A 12,371-nucleotide genomic window follows, 5' to 3' on the forward strand; every position below is an offset into this window, starting at 1 on the left:
TTTGGTGGCCTTCCTAAACCAGGATTCAGACACTGCTAGAACATCAGGGTTGGCGGAGTGTGCTAATGCAGTGAATAACTCAAACTTAGGAAGTAGACTTCTGATGTTAACGTGCAGAAAACCAAGGCTTTTACGGTTACAGAAGTCAACAAATGATAGCTCCTGGGGAGTAGGAGTGATACTGGGGGCTGCCGGGCCTGGGTTAGCCTCTACATCACCAGATGAACAGAGGAGGACTAGAATAAGGATACGGCTAAAGGCTTTAAGAACTGGTCTTCTAGTGCGTTGGGTACAGAGAATAAAGGGGGCAGATTTCCGGGTGTTGTAGAAAAGATTCAGGGCATTATGTACAGACAAGGATATGGAAGGATATGAGTACAGTGGAGGTAAACCTAAGCGTTGGGTAACAATGAAAGAGATAACATCACTGGAGGCACCGATTGAGCCGGTCTCGGCATGTATGGGGGGTGGAACAAAGGAACTATTTGAGGCAGTTTGAGAAGGACTTGGGGTTCTACAGTGAAATTGTATAATAAGAACTAACTGGACCAGCAATAGGCAAGGCATATTGACATGGGAGAGAGGCATAAAGCAATCACAGGTGTTATTAGAGAGAGCTAAGACAACAACTGGTAATGGCGATAAAGTTTGGGCTGAGGCTAAACAGAATAAACAGGACAGGGTACCGTGTAAAGGAACAGTCCAGCAGGCATCAGCTGTGCAGCTGAGTGATCATAAGGTCCAGTGAACAGCAATATGTGAGTCCGAGAGTACTTCAAATTGGTGCTTCAGCACAGCGAGCAGGAAGCACGGTTGTAGTTTGCGTGTGCTAGCGGGCCGGGGCTAGCTGATGGATCTTCGTGGTCATCGCAATGGGAAGCCTGTTGAAACCACAGACGATTACGTCGGCAGACCAGTCGTGATGGATCGGCAGGGCTCCGTGTCGACTCTATGAGGTCCCGTCCGGTTGACAGAGAGGTAGATAGCCGGGAGATGTGCTTGACTCAAGGCTAGCTCAAGGCTGATTAGCCAACAACAACGTTCATATGGTTGCAGCTAGCTAGTTGCGATTATCCAGTGTTAAATGTCCAGTGATTCAGTGATTCCGGGCAGAAAATCCGATAGGTTCTGTGTCGATAACTCGCTGTGCAGACAGTGCAGACTGGCCGATAATAGTCCAGACTAGAGCTGGCTGGTAGGTAGTGCAGGCCACGGACAATGGGAAAAAGCCGCTAACGGTGGCTAATAGCAAGTAGCTAGTTAGCTGCTTAGCTGGCTACTCCCGTCCGGTAGACAGAGAGGTAGATAGCCGGGGCTAGCTCAAGGCTCAAGGCTAACTGGTGCTACGGGGGCAGTGGTGATTAGCCTACAGCGACATCCATTCGGTTGCGGCTAGCTAGATCCGGTGTTAAGGTCCAGTGATTCAGTTATTCCGGCAGAAAATCCGATGTTCTGGGTGAAAACCGCTGACGGTGGCTAATAGCAAGTAGCTAGTTAGCTAGTTAGCTGGCTGGCTAGTTTCAACGGGAGATTCTAGATAAAGGTGAGTAAATAATAGAATCCGTTCCACATTGAGTGAGGTGGGTTGCAGGAAAGTATATTTAGTAGAAGGATGAAAAGTGTGATAGGGAAATATATACGCAAAATACAAAATAAATACAAAAAACTGGCTATTTACATGGACACACAAGAGAACACGACCACACTGCTACGCTATCTTGATGCCTCTGATGGTCATTAGTAGCCTACCAAACTTGCTAAAGGTCAGTTGCTAATGGCCTGGTACTCAGTGCTCTATTGTCTCTCTAATCAATCTGACATCAATGCAAACCAAAATCAAATCAAACACTTGATGAGAGCCCTGGCATTTTGAGCGGAATAGGATCACCTGTTTCGCAGTGAGAGCCAGCTCCTCATAGCTGGTTGATGCATGGAATGAAATAAGTGTTCCTGTTGCTCAACATTTCTATAGGCTATGCCATGCAATTGCATGAGAAGAAAGAGTTTTGATGGCCTCTATTAAAAAGAGGAGGATCCCATCAGCTTTCTATAGGCTAGGCCTACTATATTTATTTCTCAACTTTCCATATTTTAAGCACATTGCTTCGCTTTACAACCAGAGTTGCCTATCTGGCTGGCACACGCGCAATCGCGTGTGAAAACAGAGTTTTGACTGGCCACTATTTAATAAAAGCGGATCCCAGCTTTCCCGTGCTGCTATATTTGTAGCAAAATTCTAAAAAATTAAGCACATTAATCCGCTTTACAAATGGTGTAGCCTACCTGGCATATTAAAAAAGTGACTGCATGTAACCCCCATTCGCTATTCGAGTGCAGGCAGTGGACATATTTTTTTGGGTGGGCCATTCTAAATCAAAAATAATTCCACACATGTATTAGTAGGCTGTATGTAAAGACCAGATTAAATTGAGAATATTATAAAGTGCTTGTCAAATTGTGAAACAGAGCAGAGCGCTTCCCTTTCATGAAACTTTTTTCATGCAGCCTTAGAATGTATTAGAAATCAAAACATATAGCCTAACGTTTGTATCACAACTAAAGTTGCATAAATAACTCTAAATTAAGCATATAGGATGACCTGTTTCTTTATTAACCGCTCAACACAGAATAGCCACATGTGCTCCCTCAAACAGTTTGGTGGAAAATATCCTTTCTATTTTACTGAATTGAATTGTTCTTACTATAAAATGGGAATTATAAGCTAATCTTGCCTGCCAAATGAACTAGTGTTGCCCACAGCCAAATGGCATAGCCAGATCAGGGCCTAACATAAGGAAGGCTCAGAATATGCTATTCTGTTTTTCTGAAATAGGCTTCATTTTCTTCATAATCATAATGTTTCTTTAGACCTGTCTAAAATAAATAATGGATTTATTGTGATGGTGTAGGCCAGGGGTACTTAGCTCTTACCCTATGAAGTCTGGAGCCTGCTGGTTTTATGTTCTACCTGATCATTAATTGCACACACCTGGTGTCACAGGTCTGAATTCATTACTAGAGGGTAACAATGAAAAAATGCAGTGGAACTGGCTTCGAGGTCCAGAATTGAGTTTTAAAGGTGTAGGCTATATTAAATGGATTTGTTAGACTTTTTAAAATGTAGACGTTCCAAAGGAGTGTAAGAAAGGAGATCAGTGGCTTGTAGGCTATGCGTATTAGACAGAGATGCTGAATGTGTTTATGTTAATTAATCGTCAATTACCATGAGACCGGCAGTTATTTCAATGACAATCACCTGCTGACAAAATGTCATGACCACCACTGACTCTCTCTCCCTTTCCTCTCTCATCTCTTCCCTCCTGTCTCTCTCACCCTCTATTTTTTTCTCCTCTCTCATCCTATTTTCTCTCCTCTACCTCCTCTCTCCTCTCTCAACCTCTCATATCCCACCCCCCTTTTCCATCCTTTCCCTCTCTCCCCCTCTCCCCCTCTCCTCTCATCCCTCCAGGCAATACCAACAGTATCTTTGCTCTGGACTACATCAGTGGCTCTCTGACGGTGAATGGACAGCTGGACAGAGAGAACCCCCTCTACTCAGCTGGATTCACTCTCACCGTCAAGGTCTGTCTGTCTGTCTGTCTGTCTGTGTTTGTGTTTAGGCCTGGGAGTGATGAGACCTAAACTGAACATATAGCTACACCCCCACTCTACATTCTCTTTAGTTGTAAACCCTCCCAGTCACATACAGTACGCACATTTTGAATTAAGATACCCTGTATGCTGGTACAGTATAGAATGCATCATCAATACTTCATCCAAGGCATTGGGATGCGAGATATAATCTTCCAGGTGTGCAGTTTCACACCCCACCCTAAGGCTTGTTATGACAGGGTCCTGCTGAGATTCTCATATTTAGAGAAGAGTTAGTCTTCCTTGGGAGCAACCTGGGAGGATAAAGGAAGATGAAGATGTTCTTAATGTTGTTAGAGTCCTGCCGGGCCAATGATGTGGAAATTATTTGTTCCTCTCCTTCTCTCTCCCTCTTTCTGAGCCAGATGTAGATTCCCAATATCCCTCCACTGAGCCACTCATATAGTGGGAGTCTTTCCTTCTCACCCCTGGCCTCTTCATCTCCTTTCTTACAGTCCTCTGCTTCCTCTCCTCACCAAATGGTTCACACAGATTGGGAGAGGGGGCATGAAATGAATTTCAGTGTGGCAACGGGGGAGGGGAAAGAGGTGTAGGGATTTGTGCTAAAAGGCCAGTTTTCTCAGAGTGAATGTTGATGACTGCTTTCTACCAGAACCTTTAGTCTGCTTTAGACACACAAATAGGTGTGTATGTGTGTGAGTTGTAAGTTGAGTGTGTACACTCTTAGAAAGAAAGGTGCCACCTAAATCCATAAAGGGTTCTTCGGCTTATCCCTGTAGAATTACACTTTACATGGTTCCAGGTAGAAACTTTTCATTCAACAGCGAAACCTTTAGAAACCTTTTTCTATGAGCATTGGTATAATAATGCAAACAGGGAATTCCATCACATCTTCTTTGATAATATACCCTTCCAACCTCAATCTTTATTCTTTATTGAAATCAACCATTACAACAAACTAGGAGTAAATTCAGACCAAAAAAAAAAATATATATATATATTTATAATATGTAGATTGTCCTTCCCTCTCGCTCTCTGACTGCACTTCTTTGGTGGCTTTATTGATTCTGAGTACTGTAGTAATCAAACTATTTTCTCAACTTTAGTCCAGCTTAGATAGTGACTGCGTCCCAAAGGGCACCCTATTCTCTTTATAGTGCATTACTTTTGACCAGGGCCCATAGAGCACTATAAGGAATAGGGTGCCATTTGGGATATAGTCCGTTTTGAGTGTTGGAGCTCAGCATTCAACACCACAGTCCCCTCCAAGCTCATCACCATGCTCAGGACCCTGGGACTGAACACCTATTTTTTATTTTTTTTATTTTTTTTTGGTCATTTAGCAGACGCTCTTATCCAGAGCGACTTACAGTTAGTGAACACATTTATTTATTTAATACTGGCCCCCCGTGGGAATCGAACCCACAACCCTGGCGTTGCAAACACCATGCTCTATCAACTGAGCTACATCCCTGCCGGCCATTCCCTCCCCTACCCTGGACGACGCTGGGCCAATTGTGCGCCGCCCCATGGGTCTCCCGGTCGCGGCCGGCTGCGACAGAGCCTGGATTCGAACCAGGATCTCTAGTGGCACATGTTTAGACCACTGCGCCAATGTATTTCTCGTGACACTATTTCTATTTCTTGGAAGAGGATGTCATACGCTGCTAAGTGACACAAAACCCTGATTACCCACAAGGCACCACTTTTGTCCTAACCTTTCCTATTGCCTGCGACATCGCTCCGTCACTTCTTCAATAAAAGAACAACTTTCTATTTCCCCTCTCTCGCCTCTTTTCATCTCCCCGCTCCTCCCATCATCGACAGAGAGCAAAAGAAAGAGAGAAGAAAAAAAAGGAGAGAGGGAGAGCGTAATGGGACTATTTTCTCTTAAATCTCATTGTGTGTGTGATGCATCTCTACGGTGAACCCTTCGCGCCTCCACTTAGAGATGCTTTCTATGATTGCTTTTTGTCCCCCCGCTTGATCCAATAAAGGTACAGCTGTAAATACCTGGAGGAGATTGGCTACATCCCAAATGGGACCCTATCTCTATATAGAGCCTTATGGGTCCAGGTCAAAAGTAGTACACTATGTAGGGAATAGGGTGCCATTTGGATGCATGCATTGAGTGCTTACTGCTTTCACTCCACTATAACAATTTCAGCTCCAATATGACACATCTCTCTCGCTTTCTCTGTACTTATTCGCCTGTCTTCTCTGCCCGTCCTTCTCCTATACTCCCCCTGTCTCTCTCTCTCTCCCTCTCCCCCTTTTCTCTCCTGCATTCCTCCCTCAGGGCACAGAGTTAAACGATGACCGTACCCCGTCAGATGCCTCGGTGATGACCACCTTCACCATCCTGCTGATTGACAAGAACGACAATGCGCCCAAGTTGAACAGCTCCGAGTACCGTGTGCACATCACCGAGCTGGCCCAGGTGGGCTTCGCCCTGCCCCTCTTCATCCAGGCTGAGGACAAGGATGAGGTGGGTTACCATCACCACTCATACATGCCTGTAACAATAAATGGTAACAAATGGTAATAAACCGTAACACTTTATTTGACAGCGTCTTCACTTTCTCAAAATTCCCAAGTTTTCCAAAAATCACTGTTGGAAGATTCCTGGGATCAGGACAGAATAAGCAGGAAATCCGGGATCCTCCAACCAGGATTTCTGGAAAACCTGATAATTTTGGGAACTTTAATGGAATCTTGCAATCCTAGATGTTGCATTGGCTCAGTACAGCAGGATATATTCAGATATAGTGTGCTTTAGCAGTAGTGAGCAGTGGCAGAGGAGACATTGTGCTGTGCTGAGTGAGTGTGTCAGCCCAGTGGGAAAGCAGCCCTGTTCAACAGCATCCTCTTTAGTTTTCCATCATGTGTCCGCCACTTCCCATTAGCTGTATCTAACAACCCACCGCCCTGACACACACACAGACACATGCACTCATAAACAGACACAAACACACACACACACACACACACACGCTCGGTCACTCACAGCAGCCCGAGACCAGGAGCCCCATTTGACTCGACTACAATTTAATTTGCTTTGGAAGATATGGGAGAGAGCATCAAATTATACCTAACGAGGAAAATCAATCACCACAGGTTGAGATAAGCCGAAAGCTAGTCAACTCTGATTGATTCCAGCACCACAGCCGGCAGGATGAAATTTGACAGTTAACTGCAAGTCAAGCGGAGAGAGAAGGAGGGAGAGAAGGAGGAGAAGAGGGAGGTAGAGGGGTTGGGAAAGAGGGAAGAAGGTGTGGAGAAAGTAGCATAACTAATGGAGTACTGGCAGGAAGTGAATAGGCAGTCATACAGACAGAGAGACAGAAGCTGAGAGAGAGTCAGAGTGAGAGGTGGAGGGAGGGAATAAGAGAGAGAGAAAGGGATGAGGATAGGGAGAGAGAGGCTGAGGGATAGATAGAAAGACAGAGAGAGTTAGACAGTGAGAGGCAGAGAGACAGAGAGAGTTAGACAGTGAGAGGCAGAGAGAGAGTGAAAGAGATGCAGAGAGAGACAGAGAGAAACAGAGTAAGTGTCTGACAGAGAGTGGCATATTTAGCAGCAGGTTTGTTTATTCATGAGCGGAGTGTGTTTGCTCTTGTCGGCATGGCGATGGATAGGAATGCTGTTCCTCGAGAGCTCTTCCACCAGGTGACGGGCACACCTGGCAGATGATAAGAGGGTTGCTCTCTCGGACTGCGCCCGGTCCCCTGTTCAACCCTCTGCCCCCAGAGTCTGTCGGAGTGTCAGAGTGTGTGTGTGTGTGTGCAGAAGTTGGCAGTGGAAATATTATAAAAAATAACACATGTGCATGGCATTTTAAAAAGAAATACAGAATGTTGCCATCCGACTCTCCTCAATTCCTCCCAGGCAAAAGCATGCCTCAATCAATCAATCAATCAATTTTATTTTATATAGCCCTTCTTACATCAGCTAATATCTCGAAGTGCTGTGGGATGGCCCCAACTGGGCCATCCCATAAGCAACCTCTGCTCTCTTTTCAACCCTTAACTCAACTCCCTGCCTGTCCATCACTAGTGCTGAGTACCTAATGGCACCCTAGTCCCTATATAGTGCACTACTTTTGACTTGGGCCCGTACACTCTCAGAAAAAATTTGTGCTATACTGAACAAAAATATAAAACGCAACATGCAACAATTTCAAAGATTTTACTGAGTTACAGTTCATATAAGGACATCAGTCAAGTGAAATAATTAGGCCGTAATCTATGGATTTCACATGACTGGGCAGGGGTGCAGCCATGGGTGGGCCTGGGAGGGTGGTTGTGAGGCCGGTTGGACTGCCAAATTCTCTAAAACGAGATTGGAGGCATCTTACGGTAGAGAAATTAACATTCAATTATCTGGCAATAGCTCTGGTGGACATTCCTGCGGCCAGCATGCCAATTGCACACTCCCTCAAAACTTGAGACATCTGTGGCATTGTGTTCTGTGACAAAACAGCACATTTTATAGTGGCCTTTTATTGTCTCCAGCACAAGGTGCACCTGTGTAATAATCATGCTGTTTAATCAGCTTATTGATATGCCACACCTGTCAGGTTGATGGATTATCTTGGCAAAGGAGAAATGCTCACTAACAGGGATATAAACAAATTTGTGCACAAAATCTGAGAGAAATAAACTTGTTGTGCATATGGAACATTTCTGGGAGTTTTTATTTCAGCTCATGAAACATGGGACTAACACTTTACATGTTACGGTTATATTTTTGTATTTGGAACCAGAGGTTCTATGTGGAACCAGAGGTCCTCTGTAGCTCAACTGGTAGAGCACGGCGCTTGTAACGCCAAGGTAGTGGGTTCGATCCCCGGGACCACCCATACACAAAACAATGTATGCACGCATGACTGTAAGTCGCTTTGGATAAAAGCGTCTGCTAAATGGCATATTATATTTTTTTTTTTATTATATGAATCAAAAAGGGTTCTATATTATCTGAAAATAGTTATATCTGGAACCTTTTGCAAGATGTTCCCCAATGATGGAAGTGAAAACATTTGGGAACCACTGATTTAGCAGATGCTTTTATCCAGGGCGACTTAAGTTAGTGCATTCAACGAAGGTAGCTAAACAACCACATGTAAAAAGTAAAAAGTAAAATGTTTCTGTAACCGTTACTAAGAATGTTGATGTAGTTTAGTGGTCTGCAGGTTGGTTGACATTGCGGAGTGCACTGCCAGTTTTGAAACTGCCGAAAATGTTCACACATGAGTAAGAGACAGATGGGAGCATAATGTTCCCTACTGAAATCTCTATTTTATTCTTGCTAGGGTTAGGGTTGTTTAGTTCATGTATATATTAGTGATGGGAAACAGAGGGTTTCTGAAGCCTTTGGGGCTTTCACCAAATTGTGTCGAAAAAAAGTTAATTCCTCTGAGCTTTTAACACAATGCACACTAGTCATGTGGATGGATTATCTTGGCAAAGGATAAATGCTCACTAACAGGAATGTAAACACATTTGTGTACAAAATTTGAGAGAAATAAGCTTTTTGTGCGTATGAAAAAATTCTGGGATCTTTTATTTCAGCTCATAAAACATGGAACCAACAGTTTACAAGTTGTGTTTATATTTTTGTTCAGTGTAGTTAGTATGTGGCTTTGCTAAATAAATAAAAATATTTGAACAACAATTTGAAGATAGTGTGTTTCACAGAACATAATTTTCCAATCTTAGTCAGGATTCGATCCTGTGCCTATAGTGTCTGATTGTTACCAAATCCTCAACTCTACCTGCTGAGCTACCATTCAGGTACGGAAGCCCTGAAGCCCAAAAGATCATTTAAAAAAAACTATTGGAATTATCTCATTTGATGACTTAGTATCTTGTTCGAACGACTTAGTATCTCGTTTGAAAGACTTAGGAAAACAAATGTGTTAATCTTTTTTTCATCTCTCCCTCGATCCTGACCGTAGGGATGGTGCCAGGTTTCCTCCAGAAGTGACACTTGGCATTCAGGCCAAAGAGTTTAATCTTGGTTTCATCAGACCAGATCATCTTTTTTCTCGTGGTCTGAGAGTCCTTTAGGTGCCTTTTGGCAAACTCCAAGCTGGCTGTCATGTGCCTTTTACTGAGGAGTGGCATCCGTCTGGCCTCTCTACCATAACGGTGACGTGCCGCAGAGATGGTTGTCCTTCTGGAAGGTTCTCCCATCTCCACAGAGGAACACTGAAGTTCTGTCAGAGTGACCATCGGGTTCTTGACCAAGGCCTATCTCCCCCGATTGCTCAGTTTGGCCAGGCGGCCAGCTCTTGGAAGAGTCTTGGTGGTTCCAAACTTCTTCCATGTAAGAATGATGGAGGCCACTGTGTTCTTGGGGACATTCAATGCTGCATAAATGTTTTGGTACCCTTCCCCAGATCTGTGCCTCGACACAATCCTGTCTCGGAGCTCTACGGACAATTCCTTCAACCTCATGGGTTGGTTCTTGCTCTGACATGCACTGTCAACTGTTGGACCTTATATAGACAGGTGTGTGCCTTTACAAATCATGTCCAATCAATTTAATTTACAACAGTTGGACTCCAATCAAGTTGTAGAAACATCTCAAGGATGATCAATGGAAACAGGATGCACCTGAGCTCAATTTCGAGTCTCATAGCAAAGAGTCTGAATATTTATGTAAATAAGGTATTTCTGTTTTTAACTTTTAATACATTTGCTAAAATGTCTAAAAACCTGTTTTCGCTTTGACGTTATGGAGTATTGTGTGTAGATTGATGAGGAAAAACATTTATTTAATCCATTTGAGAATCAGGCTGTAACATAACTAAATGTGGAAAAAGTCAAGGGGTCTGAATACTTTCCGAATGCACTGTATATAGTCCACTTAACTTGATAGTAAGTTAGATTAACTTTTAAAATGAATGGTAGTTATCTCTACTAAAACCTACATTAATTCAATTATAAATAGTAGGTTATTCTGACAAACTGTGAAGTACACTTGACTTTTTTTATTTGTCAAAGTAAATTGTGTTAATTATGATAACTCTACATTTAAAGTTGACATAAGTAAGTTGATATTGATTCAACTAGGAATAGTAAGTTATACTGACAAATGGTGAAGTTAAACTATATTTTATTAGTCAAAGTACATTTGGTGTAAGTTAGTATAGCTTTAAATAGGCTGTGCAACTTTATGACTGGAAAAATAAGTTGAAACAACCACAAACAATTAGAGTGTAGTTCACTATATAGGGATAAGGGTGCCATTTGGGATCCAACCTAGATTAAACACGCACACACACACACAGCATACACAGGTTAACACAACAAAGACACTACCTCACTCCACAATAATACACATACACATGTATGCATGTACAAACACCTACATATACAAATGCACTCACTGATACATATGCTCAACACATAACAAAAAAAGATGTGAATAATAACACCCAGTAGAGACGAAAAGGTGAAATGGTGAGGATTCGCTCATTGTGATATATGGAATTGAATGAATGGAACAATATCAACCACATGCAAATGAAAGTTCTGTATTCATAAATATTTCTCCCACTACCAGCCTCCACTGGTAACAATACACTTCAAAGCAATCAAGGCAGAGTTTACATTGACAGATGTATGCACACATGACTGTAAGTTGCTTTGGATAAAAGCATCTGCTAAATGGCATATTATATTATTATATTATACTAGATGCATTACTAACCCACACATTGAGAGAGAGAGTCAGAGACGTTTCATTTGAACGAGTGGATGACACAAGTAGTAGTTACAGAGCTCTTTCTTCATCACTCTTCTCCTCCGTTTGAATCTAAAACTTTCCGCTCGAAACTCGTCAGTAAACTTTGTGACAGCCACATCTGACAGGACCTTTTTATGAGAGCTTCTGGTGAGAGAGCGAGAGAGAGAGGCAAATGGATGGGCAATTACGTTTATGGGCAGTTTGAGGTGACTCCCTGCATATTGGATGCTTTTTAAATAGCCAGTCATCAGCCACAATGGTTCTCTGCGAGATGAAAAACAAAACAAAAACATGGGGCCATTTTAACCGCCATTCATAATACCCTCCACCATCGACCCAATGTCTGAGTCCTAAATGGCCGCCTATTCCCTATAAAGTGAATGCCTTGGCAAAAGAAAATATTTGGTGTCGCTAAAGGAGGGATTTGAGCTAAGGGATACTGTGAATACTGTGACACTCATCTTGAAGGAGCCAATAATGGTGTGAAATGGCAAAAGTCAAAATGGAAAAAGTGAGTTTGTGTTTGATACGTTTCATTTGTATTTGATAAGCTATTACACAGTTGTAAATAACAATTCACTTTTTTGTGTATCAGAGAAATTAACTTTTGTTGCTTCATGTTACATGTTCTTCATGTTACACCAGACTTTGTTTTCTCTTAATCTCTGACTAAGACAACAACAGTGATGTCACTGGATCATGTGTACACACACTAAACCAACATGACACAGAGAATAAGGCCAGGATTAAATCTGAAACCTCGCTATGGTGCGCTTGACATTGAAAGGTAATTTCCAATTAAGAGGACATCTGCAGCTTTTACCTTGAATGTGATCTCCACGAAGGTGGTAACATTGCCTTTAAAAGCTGCATTGTTTACAAGAGCGATTTGAGTGAATCCCAGCCGGAGCGATTTAGATAGTCACGCTTGTCAACATGGCTCCTTAAACATCCTCATCTCCTCCACAGCACACATTATCCTCTCATTGTGTCATTCTGCTCTCATC

General features: G+C 42.7%; 1 protein-coding gene across 1 annotated transcript in view; it reads left to right on the forward strand.

Annotated features, from left to right (window-relative positions):
* Positions 1-12,371, forward strand: part of cdh23 (cadherin-related 23) — a gene marked incomplete at both ends in the record, with an annotated part of 695,931 nt that overhangs the window by 345,370 nt on the left and 338,190 nt on the right. The window contains 2 exons of the mRNA XM_084153635.1: positions 3,470-3,582; positions 5,912-6,100. Of these exons, the coding sequence (XP_084009761.1) occupies positions 3,470-3,582; positions 5,912-6,100 (302 nt within the window). The remainder of the gene's footprint in view (positions 1-3,469; positions 3,583-5,911; positions 6,101-12,371) is intronic.

The sequence above is a fragment of the Coregonus lavaretus genome (genome assembly GCF_964263955.1).
Source record: "Coregonus lavaretus genome assembly, chromosome: 36".
In the NCBI taxonomy this organism is placed as follows: Eukaryota; Metazoa; Chordata; class Actinopteri; order Salmoniformes; family Salmonidae; genus Coregonus; species Coregonus lavaretus.